We start from the raw sequence: 13,978 nt of genomic DNA, 5'->3' as shown, positions 1-13,978 counted from the left end.
TTTTCCAGGCAAGAATACCAGAGTGGGGTTGCCAATTCCTTCTCCAGGGGATCTTCCCTAGGAGAGGGTAACATAAACCCTGACTGGGAAAGGCCATTATGCCAAGGCCATGGCTGTCTGCTTTTTACTGTACTACGCAGCCAGGACTTCTAAGAAATGGTGGGATGTAATGTAAATGTAAATTACTCCCGGGTGTCCAGGAATAATAGAAGTCCAATTTTACCTTTATTGAAATAACCACAAAAATATCAATTTCCTCATATCATTAATAGTTACTCAAGTATGACTTCCTCTAGAATGTCCACTTAACAGAACCCTGGGGACAATATAAGCAACACCCATGGCAATGCCAGCCGCTAAGTCACTTCAGTCGTGTCCGACTCTGTGCGACCCCATAGACGGCAGCCCACCAGGCTCCCCCGTCCCTGGAATTCTCTGCAGTGGGTTGCCGTTCCCTTCTCCAATGCATGAAAGTGAAAAGTGAAAGTGAAGTCGTTCAGTCATGTCTGACTCTTCGTAACCCCATGGACTACAGCCTACCAGGCTCCTCCGTCCATGGGATTTTCCAGGCAAGGGTACTGGAGTGGGTTGCCGTTGCCAGCAGGTGCATACTAATATACTCTGATGACTACTCTCAGTAATGGGGAATAAAATGGACAAATACCAGTCGCCCACCTTTCCAGAAGTTACTGAGGGAAAGGTCAACATATGTCATATAAGTAAAACACACAGTGAGACAAGATTATAGGTGCTCAGGAGGAAAATACGGTGCTGGGTTGCAGAAAGGGCTGCTATTCATAATTTGAAAGTGGGTGGCGGGGGAAGGCTTCTCTGAGAAGGTGTATTTAAGCAAAGACCTAAGAGAGAAGAGAAAGTAGGCTTTGTGATGTCTAGGGGAAGGAATTCCAGGCCACGGGAACAGCAAGGAGGGAGGTGGAAAGGCCAGTGAGCTGAAAGAAGGGCGGGGTGTCTGCGGCCCGTCAGATAGTGATAAGGACTCTGGCACGCACCCAGAGTAAAAAGGTTAAAGAGTGTTCTCTGAAAAAGGACTTAAGTGAGTGGAGTCCTCAAACCCCCTCCACTGGCCCCCTCCCTTGGCAAGCTCACAGGTCTTGGAGCCACACCTCCACCTGGGCCCCAGGTCTCTCAGGCCTCATGCTGTGCTCACAGCTTTGAAAGGGCGGGCGGGCAGAGGCTGTGAAAGGCAAGTCTGGGGAACCAGCTACTCACAGCTATGATTCATACAACAATGGACTAGAACCCATTGGTGGGTTATGAAATTATTTTAGTAAAATACAGTAAGTGGATTTTAAAAAACAAAAACTAGAACAGAAAAGATACAAGAGTGCATTCCATATACCAGGTATTTATTTCGTAAAACTATTGCTTTAGTTATACATATTCATGTTTATGTATGCATTGATTTTATGGTAAAATACATTCCTACTATAAATCACAGTCAAAACAATCTGAAAGCCATCAACTTAGGATTCAGTCAGTCATTTATCCATTCAAACACCAAAAAGCTTCTTTAGAGGATGACTTATAGATGCACTGTAAACCAGAAAAGCAGAGAAACCAGGCCCCGCCACGCAAGCCTGAGCAGGAATGAAGGCCACCTGGGCACCTCTCCCCCCGAGTCTGGTCCAGCTGCAGGCGGGGAGGTGTACGCAGCTGGGCTTCAGGACCAGGCAGAGGCGGCACCGGAAGGTCTGAGCACAGGAGGAAGGAGGGGCCTCAGGCCCAGGCCGCTCAGCGGAAGGGCCGAGTCTGAGGTGGGTGCGGTTCCAGGGGGCACTGTGTACAGCTGGCAGCGGTCCCAGCACCAGGGGCAGGACTCAGGGTTCACAACACCTTTGGTGGACACTGGACAGGATGGCTCACAAAGGTCTCTGATCCCGGCCTTCTGCCTGAGGAGCAGAAGTTTCCAAACAGTGAGGCCCTGCAGGACCCTCGCTGTGGCCTGTGTCTCCTGAAGGCAGCTTGGCTGCTCCTTGAGCCTGTACCGCCCCCTCCTTCCCACCCCACAGAGGTTCACATGCTAGCAGAGGAGCCCATGAGCTGAATATAATTGTAATAAAATGAACAGTCATCCCCAAAGAGGCCTGGACTGACAGCTGTGCTGCACAGGTCAGTCAGGCTCTCTAAGACAGGGAAGGCGTTGACTGGAAGCCACACCTTCTCAGATGTTAAACCTAACAGAAGAGAATGCAGACAAATACCTGCTCTTTCGTGAGGAGAGGATTTCTTAAACACATCCCCCAAAGCGTACACTACAAAGGCGCACTTAGTGAACTGAGTAGTTTCATCCTAGGGAAGACACCACAGACAGGGTAACAGATGCGTGACTGACTAGGAGAAGATATCCGGAACACTTAAAACTGAAAGCAGATTAATATCTAGAGCGTACAGAGAACTGGCAAAAATTGGGAAGTAAAAAAATAAATCTGATATAAAAATGGGTTAAAGATATGAGAACGGAGAAGTGCAAATTTAAAAGTTACCAAAGACAGATGACCAACAGGCACATGAAAAGATGCTCAACATCACTATTAGAGAAATGCAGATCAAAATTACAACGAGGTATCACCTCACACCGGTCACAATGACCATCATCAACAAGTCTACAAATAATTAACGGTGGAGAGGGTGTGGACAAAAGGGAACCTTCCTACACTGTTGGAGGGAAGGTAAATTGATACAGTCTCTATGGGGAACAGGATGGGGGTTTCTCAAAAAACTAAAAAAATAGCTATCACATGATCCAGCAATCTCACTCTTGGGCATACATCCAGAAAAGACAGGAACTTTTACTTTGAAAAGATACACGCACCCCCAAGGTTCACAGCAGCACTACTCACAAAAGCCAAGGCATGGACGCGACCTAAGTGTCCGCCGGCAGATGGGCTGATAAAGAAGTGGTGCGCACACATATATACGATGGAATACTACTCAGCCATAAAAAGAATGAAGTAATGCCATCTGCAGCAACATGAATGAGAAGTGCCATTTTCACTTTTTAACCATTTGGGATGAACCTCTTAAGACTGAAGAGGACACAATTCACCCTTTTGTTGGTAACTCGCATTATGGTCTCAGTGTATGCCAGTCGCTCTGAGCTGTTACCAGCAAAGCCACAGGCGTCTACCACAGCCATCCCTACCCTACCCAAGGGCTGCTGGGCCCTTGGAGTCCTCACGTTTCTTTTGGCCAGATGGTTTTTTTCCTTACTGCTGTTTCTATGACTGCCCCACGTACTCCTCCTTTCTCCCCTTCTATGGTTAAGGAGCTGAAGACTAGATAACGAAGCACTGCAGAACTGAGTCTCATGTAAAAATAGATTAATCTGAAGGTCAATCTCCGGGATGAGCCCTGGAGGACAGAGCATGCAGGCTGGGATGTTAACTATCTTGGAGGCTTCAAAGGCTATTCTGATCAGCTCCTGCCACTATTTCAGTATGGAAGATGAAAAAAGGCAGCAGTGGGAAATTCTTCTCAAAAATGGTAATGATTATGAAATTTGCCCTGGCTTGACCTTACGGTCCTTTACCAGCCAGATAATCCTTGCCTACTGGGCCAACACTGTATGGCGAGTGGTACCCTCAGTCCCCAGAGACAGGTGCGAGGGGCTGCAGGGATACCAGGTCAACCCCCCTGACTCCGTGTTCAGTTTCCCTGAGGGTGGAGCTTCCAGACCATACAGACCAACACTGGTCTTTAGATACCAGGGTGAAGAAGAAAAGTTCCCACGTCTTCTCGTTTTACCAGACAAGCTTCTCTGACCAGGACATCTTTAGTCAGTTCTCATTAACAGGCTTTCTCACAAAACCCAACCCATGAGATTAGTGCAGTTGGAAAACAGGTATGTTACAATCTTTTTAGATCTAGCATGCAGGTCTCATCATAGTCATCTGAATATTTTACGATCCATGGTTTATGAGAAGTTGTCAGTGTACTCTTATGAAACCCTTGTCAAGAAAACAAGACCTAAAAAGAAAGACATTAGAGAGATGTAGTATCTGCAACTCTAACGACAAATGATGTTTCCTGATGGGATTAATCAAGTGGAGTCTGGATTTATCTATATTCCCATATTTGATGAACTAGCAAATGGGGACATTATTGTAATCATGCTGTTTTTCCCCCAGGACTCAAGAAGAATGGAGTTATTCCTGAAGAGAACAGAAGAGATTTAGATTTTATGTGGTGGATTTGGGGAGTTCTTGGTGGTGTGGTTTGAACTTGTTAGGCTAGGAGCTTGGGGAGAGTTGGGGCTGGAGTCCAGATGTGGAAGGCTCTGGCATGCAGAAGGAATTTAAGACAGCCTGGATGAGGTCACCCCGGGCAAGTGGGGACAAACACGAAGGGGCAGAGGTCAGAGTCCCGGGGTGCTCCAGGGGTGGAGTCCTGGGCAGAGAGGGGGAAACAGGAAGCTTCTGAGTGGTGGGGCCTTTAAGGTGAGTAGACTGGGTTTCTTAAATGGAAAGATGACGGATGAAAGAGTGGGTAAGACTGCTATGCTTGGGGGGCTGGCAGTTGCTCTTTCGGGCTAGTTGACAGCATCACAGCCAGCTCTCTCTACCGGAGTATCGACACACATCCTACTTGCGTTTCTCTCTGGTGAAGTCTTGCACAATTCCTGACAGAATTTCTGGCCTTCTGTAGTCCTACAGGGATAGGAATCCAAAGCCCTGTAGTGTCAGGCTTCCTGGAACCAAGAACTGGCTCAACTCTGAGCCCCATTCACCACTAGATAACACTCAGATAACTCCTGGCTCACATTCTGTTCATTATTGATGCCTTAGCACTGCATCATTTACATAACGTAAGACCCCACATTGGTAGCAGCGTCCTGGCTGCTACAAACTTTAGCTCCAATTTACAGCAAAGGACTCCTCGTGGATACCCACAGCGGTACCAGCACTACTGTCCAGCACAGCTGGGTTGAAGGCCGGCAGTCAGGCCTCAGAGTGTATGAGGAAGGAGGAACAGCCTCCACACAGCTGTTCCAACTGGCAGTTATAGCTCCTCTGACCATTGCTGGTAACGAGATTGGTAATGATTTCTGGAAAAGCTGGGAGGAGAACAGGTTCCTGGAGGGGCGGCGGGGGTAGGGTGGGGACAGCCAGAGCGCATCGGAGAGGACAGGGAGCGACAACTCCTGGGCCGACTCCTTCCGGGGCCGCCACCTCCCCGCACACCCTCTGCACATCGGCATCGCTCCATTTTCTTGCTCACCTCTCTGCTGACCCCTCAATCCCACTCTTTCTCCAGTGGCGCTCACTTCCCCTCGCAGAGGTGGACTTTTATAAGGAAGCAGAGGTCACGCATGAGCGTTCCCCTGTGGAGGCTGCTGTCCCCTTGAATGTGGCCCCCACTCACTCCTTTTTGGACCCCTTGGGACAATGAAGTCTCTCTAGTTTCCTTTTTCTTCCTTTTCCCTGAGACAGACACACAGACTTGCTCTATTGGAGATTTTATGGCTTGCCATGCTGGGTAGACAGACTGGAGGAAAAAAATGACATACAGGAAGTTATTTCAGAAACTCCAGTAAAAAAGAAAATGATGTGGTTTCAGGTATACTTCCAGGCTGGTAACTGTAAAGTCCCATTGGATTTTCCTCCACTTTTAAAGCTCAAGGCCAGCCCCACCTGTCGCCCCAGGTGAAAGGAATAAAGACAACAGTGTAGCAGAACGTCTGGAGAATAAAAGGAAGCGTCTGTTGCTATTTACTGCGATGGGCAGTCTCTTCTCAAATATGACCACTCTTCAGATCTCCCTGGAGGAGCACAAGGATTCACAAGCAAATGCAGCACCTCCGGTGGGTGCCTGGCCTGCACAGGCTCTCCTACGGCTGACCCCCAGTGGGGCTCCACTTCTCCCTGGCTCCTCTCCCCTTTGCCATGTGTGTTTCTAAGTCTCTGGTTATTAGAGAGCGCCAGCGCATCCGGATGCTCCTCGGGGCTTGTTTTCTCCATCAGCACGTAGTCAGTCAGCACAATTCAGTCGCTCAGTCGTGTCCGACTCTTTGTGACCCCATGAACTGCAGCACGCCAGGTCTCTCTGGTCTATCACCAACTCCTGGAGCTTATTCAAACTCATGTCCATTGAGTCGGTGATGCTGTCCAACCATCTCATCCTCTGTCGTCCCCTTCTCCTTCTGCCCCCAATCCCTCCCAGCATCAGGGTCTTTTCCAATGAGTCAACTCTTTGCATGAGGTGGCCAAAGTACTGGAGTTTCAGCTTTAGCATCATTGCTTCCAGAGAACACCCAGTACTGATCTCCTGTAGGATGGACTGGTTGGGTCTCCTTGCAGTCCAAGGGACTCTCAAGAGTCTTCTCCAGCACCACAGTTCAAAAGCATCAATTCTTCGGCGCTCAGCTTTCTTTAGAGTCCAACTTTCACATCCATATGTGACTACTGGAAAAACCATAGCTTTGACTAGACGGACCTTTGTAGGCAAAGTAATGTCTCTGCTTTTTAATATGCTGTCTAGGTTGGTCATAGCTTTTCTTCCACAGAACAAGCACCTTCTAATTTCATGGCTGCAGTCACCATTGGCAGTGATTGTGGAGCCCAAAGTCACAGCACATACCTGTGGGTATGTCTCTTTTTTTGTTCCTAAGGTTTGCAGGGCAGATTCTATGCTGACATCATCCACTTAAAAAATTTACTAAGTACCCACTGGGGGCCAAGCAGAAGGCAAAGTAGCATCAGCAGTGCTTGCTTGAAGTTATCAAACTGTGTTCTCTTTAGGCATCACAGTCTGCCTAAACCCTCCTCTGTGGACCCTGCAGTACTCTGCCTGCGCTACACCTGACCACAAAACTCTTCTCTTTAGAGCTCGGGGTCTTCCTTCTTCACTGCCCAGGGAGAGGATGGACATTTATAAACATCTCATGTGCCCACAGCCATACGGTCAGCTCCTTGAAAAGGGATAGGCATCAATGGCACCACATACTCGCAAAGGTTTTTGGAATGATTTTCTTCCAAAGAACCCAGAGTTTTCCCAAATTCTGTACATCCTAAAGAGACAGAAGGCTCACTGTTTTCCTGAAAAGGAAGGAGCAAACAGTGGTAAACAGATGAAAGGGCGCTGTCACCTCTGATCTCCATGGGCATTTTCGCATTCCCTCTTCCGGTTCTGCTATCAACCAGGGGTGCGATCAGGGCTGCTTGATTCGGAGGAAGTAGGTTAAGAAAGCCCAGAGGGACATGGCGTGCTGACGTGCTGCTGGTGCTGGAAGGAAGGCTCTCTCCTCAGACTCAGCTGGAGGCAGTCACCCCGCCCTTCTTTACTGGTTCACACAGCAGGCCTGCACGGAGGGTCTGCTGCTGGGCTAAGCGCTTCTCACACTCTCATTAAAAACAACCAAACAAATCCCCCCCCTCAGAGGAAACAGCTCGAGTGGGCTTTCAACCTTTCCCTCCTTGCTCCTAAGTGCGACAGAAAGGAAGGCCTCTCTTGGGCCCAAGCAACATGACTGAATACAAGCATCAGAAACAGGAGGAAGAAACGTCACTCGACACAAGGTCACTCGACACAAGGTCGTGGTGAAAAATGCAAGTGGAAGAGTTCCAACTCACGAAGCACGGGAACAGGAAAACGAGACCTGTCTCGATGCAGAAACAACCAGCTCGGTCTCCCTCCCAATGCTGCACACCCTCCACCCTCCCACTTCACATGCTTTGGCCACTCCAGTTGTGGTGTGAATTCTTTCAAATATTTCTGTTACAGCAAACAGTAGAACACTATGTGTTTGGTTAGCACGCCAACCATCTAATGTCTCCAGGCACTGTTATCCTTAGACCCCTACTGACATGCCCACATGGCTCTTTATTCAAACTGAAAACTAGTCCTCTCCCTTAGGAACAAGAGCAGTTTAATCAATGATTTTTAGTTCTGTGGGACAGAATACTATAAAGGACATCAGAGAACACTTTAATGCAGACGAGTGGCTAGATGGCTTCCTCAGGGGATGGTTACCCAGTTACTTGCTCCCCAGAGGAGCAGCAGCACCGTCTTTCCTGGGAGCGTGTCAGAAAGGCAGAACGTCAGGCTCCACTCAAGACTTACCAAGCAGATCTGCGTTTTGACAGGGTTACTAAGTGATGCGAATACACAGTAAAGTCTGAGAAGGCCGGACCTCTCGTTACACAGGTCTTGGTTTTGCTGATTCTTTTGATACTTCTGCTCAGACAAGAAAGTATCAGGTAATCTGAGTTCTTTAGGAGATCAGTTTTCACCACTGGCAACTTTTAGGGAAGCTGACTATATACATTATCCATTCTTTTCAACGTGGCTATGGAGAGTAGCACAGTATACTCCATGCTCATGAAATTATCACTTTGTCTTGTCGAGTGAAAGGCCATCAATACATGTAACAGCAGGGGACCAAACCGCGTGAGAGAGTGAGATGAGGGCGGGGCCAGCAGTGAGGTCTGCAGGCCTTTATGTCTGTAAATCAGGGTCTGAAAGTATCACATTTGCTAAATATTCTGCTGAAAACGAGATGGTGAGCAGTGCATTTTGGGAAGCACCGTGCAAACACACGCTGCTGGTGCAGGCTCCCCAGGGCCACATGTAAGCCACCCGCACCGAGCACACACTCGCCTGACCACAGAGGCTGGGTGCTGGTGCAGAGAAGGACCCAGCCAGCGGGCAGGCAGGCGCACCTGACGCCATGTCGAGGGAGCCGCCCAGAAGAGACATTCAGAACCAGGGGAGAGTGCGGAGCTGACTGCCGATGAAGACAAACGGCCCTTTCTTTTCTTGCTTATTCTTGGACTAAAACGTTCAGCGCAGTTCGTCACTCCAGTATAAGCAGACCTTAGGACGCCGCTATCTGTGTGATCGGAGGGACTTAATCGATGGTGTATCCTCACCGTCTGCCCCCGAAGCATGCTGAACCACCACCCCCGCTGTTCATTCGTTTTCTTCATGTTCAAAAACCCAAAGGTGACCTCTGTGGGCAAAAGTGCAACTAAGGTCTTGAAATGGGTCTCGTAACACAGTATGTTGCAAATGTGACTTCCCTCGCAACTTTTTCAAGCTGTCTTTAGATTTTATCCATGGCCGCAACTCTCAGTTCCAGTTACGTGGCATACCGAAGGGGAACCTGTACTGCTGGCCATATAAGGAGCCCGTCCAGACTTCCCTGAAGGCAAGACGAGCCCAGCCCAGGAAGGGAGAGTGGAAGGTCACCCAGTAGGAAGCATGTCCCTTACCCTCCTTTATGCCCCTTCCCTAGAAAGGCTACAGTGATTGTGTGAACACCTGGCCCTGCAGAGAGCTGCCAGAGTGGTGCACTGGTGTTACCAGCATCTTTGTTTTTCATTCTTAATTCCTTCCGTACAGCAACTACTCAAAACAACAACAGATGGACAGCAGGATAAAACTTCAGCAGAAGCCGTTTGCCTTTTGTCAGGCTTCCAAGCTCCGCTCCACTGGGGCTCAGCAGTAACTGCCCTGTGTGCCTGGATAAACGCCGGACAACCTGGAAACACTGCGGGCGTGCCTGCTGAAGCTCTGAGACCTGTCTGTGACTTACTGGGAGCCCAGTTATAACCACTCCAGTTTTATATGGCTTGCTCAACTGAATCACACAGGCTAAAAAGGACACATTTTTGGGGGCAGCTATTACTGACTGAATTCTGTTTCCTCCTACATTTAGATGTTGAAGTCCTGACTCCCAGTAGTTCAGAATCTATCTAGAGCAGGCCTTCAGAGTGGCTGAACCGAGGCCCTCACGGCCGACCCTGAGCCAGCCTGACTGGAGTGCTCACGGCAGAAGGCTGTGTGGACACAGGGCGGAGGCGGTGTCTGCAAGCCACAGGGAGAGGCCGAGACCAAACGTGCCAACACCTCCATCTTGATCTTTTGTTATGGCAACCCCTGCAAATTAACAGAGTGGCTTTCAATGGTGATCAAACATTAGGTTGCGGTGGATCCAGAGAGGTTCAGACCTTTGTGCACACACTGCTGCCCTTCGACCTTCTTTGTACACGTGGAGACTCTAAGTCATGCTTTTGGGGGAACAGAAGGGAACAGGCTGTGGAGACTGTGACTAAGTCCCAAAAGACGGAGAGTGCCACCAATTTATTTTCCATTCGGATGAACATGTGACTTCCCAGAAGTCAGGCCTCTAAGTACAGTTGGCTTTGGGGGGGTAACAATCCTTTCTTTTGGGCCATGCTGCGTGGCTTGAATGACCTCGGTTCCCCAACGAGGGACTGAACCTGAGCGGCAGCCTGCTCTGGTGCTGTCAGTATCTTTTTCATTCTTAATTCCTTCTAGTAACCACTCACCACTCAAAACAGTAAAGGGCCCCGCAGTGAAAGCACCGAGTCCCGACCACTGCACCACCAGGGAAGCCCCACCAATCTCGTAGTTGTATCAGTTACTTCTGTCTTTACTAATGATCTCACTTCGCAAAATGGTCAGGTTGAAGAGTTGTTTGCTGCACTTAGAAAGGAGCAAAGCAACCAGCCTCAAAATATACTACCTCCCAAGGCAAAGCATGAGGAGAGAGCTTATGCTACTGACCAATTTCAACAGAAGAAAGACATGCAGGAAAGGAACCGGGTGAGGCCACCCTGAGCCAGGGCCATTCACGGAAGGCCTCCTAAGGTACATCTGAAGAGTCACGGGGACTGTGGAGGTTTTACACAGGGAGACAACATGGCCAAGTTTGTTTGGTATGACAACCACTCTGGTGCAGGTACGGAGCAGAGACCAGAAGCAGAGACTTCTGAGGAGGCTACTGTGCTGATCCAGGCAACAGTGCAGGGTGGAGGAGAGCAGTGGAGAGAACTTGGTGACAGGCTGCCAGGAGAGCTGGGAAGGTGGTCCAGACGGGAGGTGAGAGGACCTTCGTGAGTGAAGTTCTCTCTCTGGATTCTATCTGACCTCTGGGGATCTCTTGGTCAGAAAATCTACAGGACAGCTGAGACTTCCTGGGTCTCAGCCCAAGAAGCTGCATTTATAGGTCTGTTCTGTCTTGAAAGGCACGGTGTATGGGGGTACCTATCAGCCTCTACCCGCTTGCAATGGGACAGGGACATGCACGCACAGTGTGGCCGTCTGCTCTGCTCTGCGTGGGCTCCCTGAGACCAGTCTCCTGAACACTCTGCACTGAGAGAGATGCCTTCTCGCCACCACCAAACTCCACCTGTGGGCAGCACTGCATTTGGGGCCAGCCTTACCTGAGTGGGCTTCCCTTGTAGCTCAGTCAGTAAAGAATCTGCCTGCAGTGCAGGAGACTCGGGTTCGATTCCTGGGTTGGGAAGATCCCCTGGAGAAGGAAATGGCAACCCACTCCAGTATCCTTGCCTGGAAAATCTCATGGACAGAGGAGCCTGGTGGGCTGCGGTCACAAAGAATCGGGCATGACTGAGCGACTAACATTTACTTACTGACCTACCTGAGTGGGGGAAGCAGGCTGAAGTTAGAGAGGTTACTGAGATTCTCCTGTGGAGCCCCAGAGTATATAAAGGCCTCTGCATGCTTACCTGCCTACCTGACTGACTATATATGGTAATTCACGTGGAAAGGATCCACAGAGCAGGGTGGACTGGAGAGGGCTTTATGGAGACAGCAGGACAAGAAGGGAAGAGAATGGTCCAGGGGGAGGTTCAGGTAAAAGCATATGTATGAACAGAGGCAGGTAGGTGGGGGACCTGGTCTGGCTTGTGAGAAATCAGGAGGAAGAGGCTCGACTTCTTTCTTCTGAAAGAGCGTCAAAAGCCCGGGCTCTAGAAGCGCTGCACGTTCTGCCTGGGTGACCTGAGGAAAAGCAAGACTGACAGCACTGTGAGGCAGATGGGAGGACAAGCCAGGGGCTGAGTGCAGGAGGCCAAGGCTACAGACCAGAGACCAAGTCCAGACCAAGCGAAACGGGGAGAGAGCAGATTCTGAAGAAATTCTTCCATATGGCTAGGTTTAGAGAAAAAAAAAAAAAACCCCAAATAACCCTAAGTCATCACAGGCTACGAGAAAAATCTGCCAGACAAGGAATCCTTGGGAAGACTGTTCAAAAAAGGCTGACACCCACTTGCAGGAGCACAAAGAAGGGAGCCTTGAATGCAGTGTGGATGTAAGACGGCTCACGTCTGAACATGGTAGCTTCATGTGTAATAGCAAAACTCCCACAATTTAACTGAAAGGTGAGCATTTTAAAATAACAGCGCCTCTCGAACACTTGGCTACAGCACGCTTATGAAGCAGCTGTTATGGGCTGGTCACCACACTGGGTGCTTCCCACCCAGCAGCTTGTCAATCCTGGGCCCTGCACAGACGTGAGGGAGTCACAGACAGGAGCCGAGGCTCCTGCAAGGGGAGTGGCTTTTCTGGGCTCTACCTTCGTGGATTGGAGGAGAGAAGCAGGCCCGCACAGATCATAAAGCACACAGCACCACCTCTATCTCAAAGAAATTCCTTTCCCCCAGTTTCATACCTTAAAAATTTATGCAAACTTAAACACAAAACAAAGCGGACAGGAAAAGTGTTGATAGCAGGTGCAAAAAAATGAGTACGACTCCGAGTCAAGACGAGCCCTGTCAGGACCTTGCCGCAGCGCCTGCAGCAGGGCCAGTGGCCGCTTCCCAGCAGCCTTCGTGTGTGTGGAGCGAACCTCGGTCTGCTCCAGACCTCGGCCCAGTCCCATCTGCCTGTCTGCACGGCCACCACAGCACCAACAGTGCTCTGGGGACCCAAAGAGAGCCCCGGACACCCTGAGAAGCCACAAAAGGGGAACAGGTGCACAGTAGGCATGAGCAGGCTTGCGCCGGAAAAAGCTGGTCTAATCTAAGTCCTTATTCTTATGGAAGAAGGGCACTTCAGGCCTAACAACTAGGGAAGAAATAAAAGACGCACACAGAGTACTGTGACAGCCAGGATGTGCAGAAAAGCCTCTAGCCTTCCTCGCGCTCTGGTTCAAAGTCCTTCCCCTCCCGCTATTGTCCTGTGCTATTATTCCAAGGCTGACCTTGGGTCTACGGCAGGTGTGCACCCAGCTGGGAAGCTCCAAAGTGGACCAGTGAATGCCGGATATACTCTCATTTGAGGCCCATGTTTCCAGGGGGTAGGGGTTATTGTTTCTTAAAGACAAAGCCAGACAAAAGCAAGCCAAAACAAACCAGATCCTGTGCAAAGATCTTCCTAAGAAAACCTAACTAGCAGCCTAGTCTAAATAAAACACTGACACCTCTCTCTCTCTCTCATACACACACATGCGTGGAGCCCGCCGCCCAAGTTTCAGGGCACTCTGATGTTACCTAGATGGTGTAAGAAGCTAAAAACGATCGTATTTTGTATTGGTATTATTTCCTAACTGTCAAGGTGTTCATTTCAGGGCAAACATATTTTATTTAGAGACATACTATTAATCTGGCTCGGGGGTGAGGGAAAGAATGAAACGTAACATCCAGGCCACAATTCAAAGGTCCACATACAGGGAACTCCCTGGCGGTCCAGTGGAATGCCCTGCTCTCACTGCCAAGGGCTCAGGTTCGATCCCCAGTCAGGGAACTAAGATCCCACATGCTGCGTGGCATGTCTGGAAAAAAAAAAAGGTCCATATACAATTTTTGGTAGATTGTAACAACAACAAGCACTTATAAAGACACTGTTCTAAGCATTTTTTACTACACCTACAGCCAGGATCCAATAACCAGTCTGGAATCTGGCCACTCAATTGCTCCCACTGAGGGCTTCTTAGAGCCAAACAGCTTCACCCTCTGCCGGGTGTGTCTGGTCACTTCACTCTGCGTCCACTGTCCCAGAGAGCCGTTCAAGGCTTCCCAGGAAAGGGTCAGCCCAGAGCGAGGGCCACACATGCAGAGGCCATGCAGGTTCCTGCAACAGCTGCTGCTGCTAAGTCGCTTCAGTCAGAAACCAATACAAATCAGAGCGGGGGAAGCCACACTGTGAAGGGGTTAGATAAACTGCTTCCCATTCCCTTCCAGGTTCCCGCAGG

General features: G+C 49.6%; 1 protein-coding gene across 7 annotated transcripts in view; it reads right to left on the bottom strand.

Annotated features, from left to right (window-relative positions):
* Positions 1-13,978, bottom strand: part of RNF216 (ring finger protein 216) — a 119,784-nt gene that overhangs the window by 34,128 nt on the left and 71,678 nt on the right. Inside the window, exon 14 of one of the 7 annotated variants that reach the window (XM_061402256.1) lies at positions 5,063-13,558. The exons of the other annotated variants lie outside the window; for them this stretch is intronic. Within the exon in view, the coding sequence (XP_061258240.1) occupies positions 13,523-13,558 (36 nt within the window). The 3' untranslated portion in view covers positions 5,063-13,522. Of the gene's footprint in view, positions 1-5,062; positions 13,559-13,978 lie in introns of those variants that run through there. 7 annotated transcript variants of the gene reach the window in all.

The sequence above is a fragment of the Bos javanicus genome, chromosome 25 (genome assembly GCF_032452875.1).
Source record: "Bos javanicus breed banteng chromosome 25, ARS-OSU_banteng_1.0, whole genome shotgun sequence".
NCBI lineage: Eukaryota > Metazoa > Chordata > Mammalia > Artiodactyla > Bovidae > Bos > Bos javanicus.
This window is presented reverse-complemented; position numbering and strand designations above follow the sequence as displayed.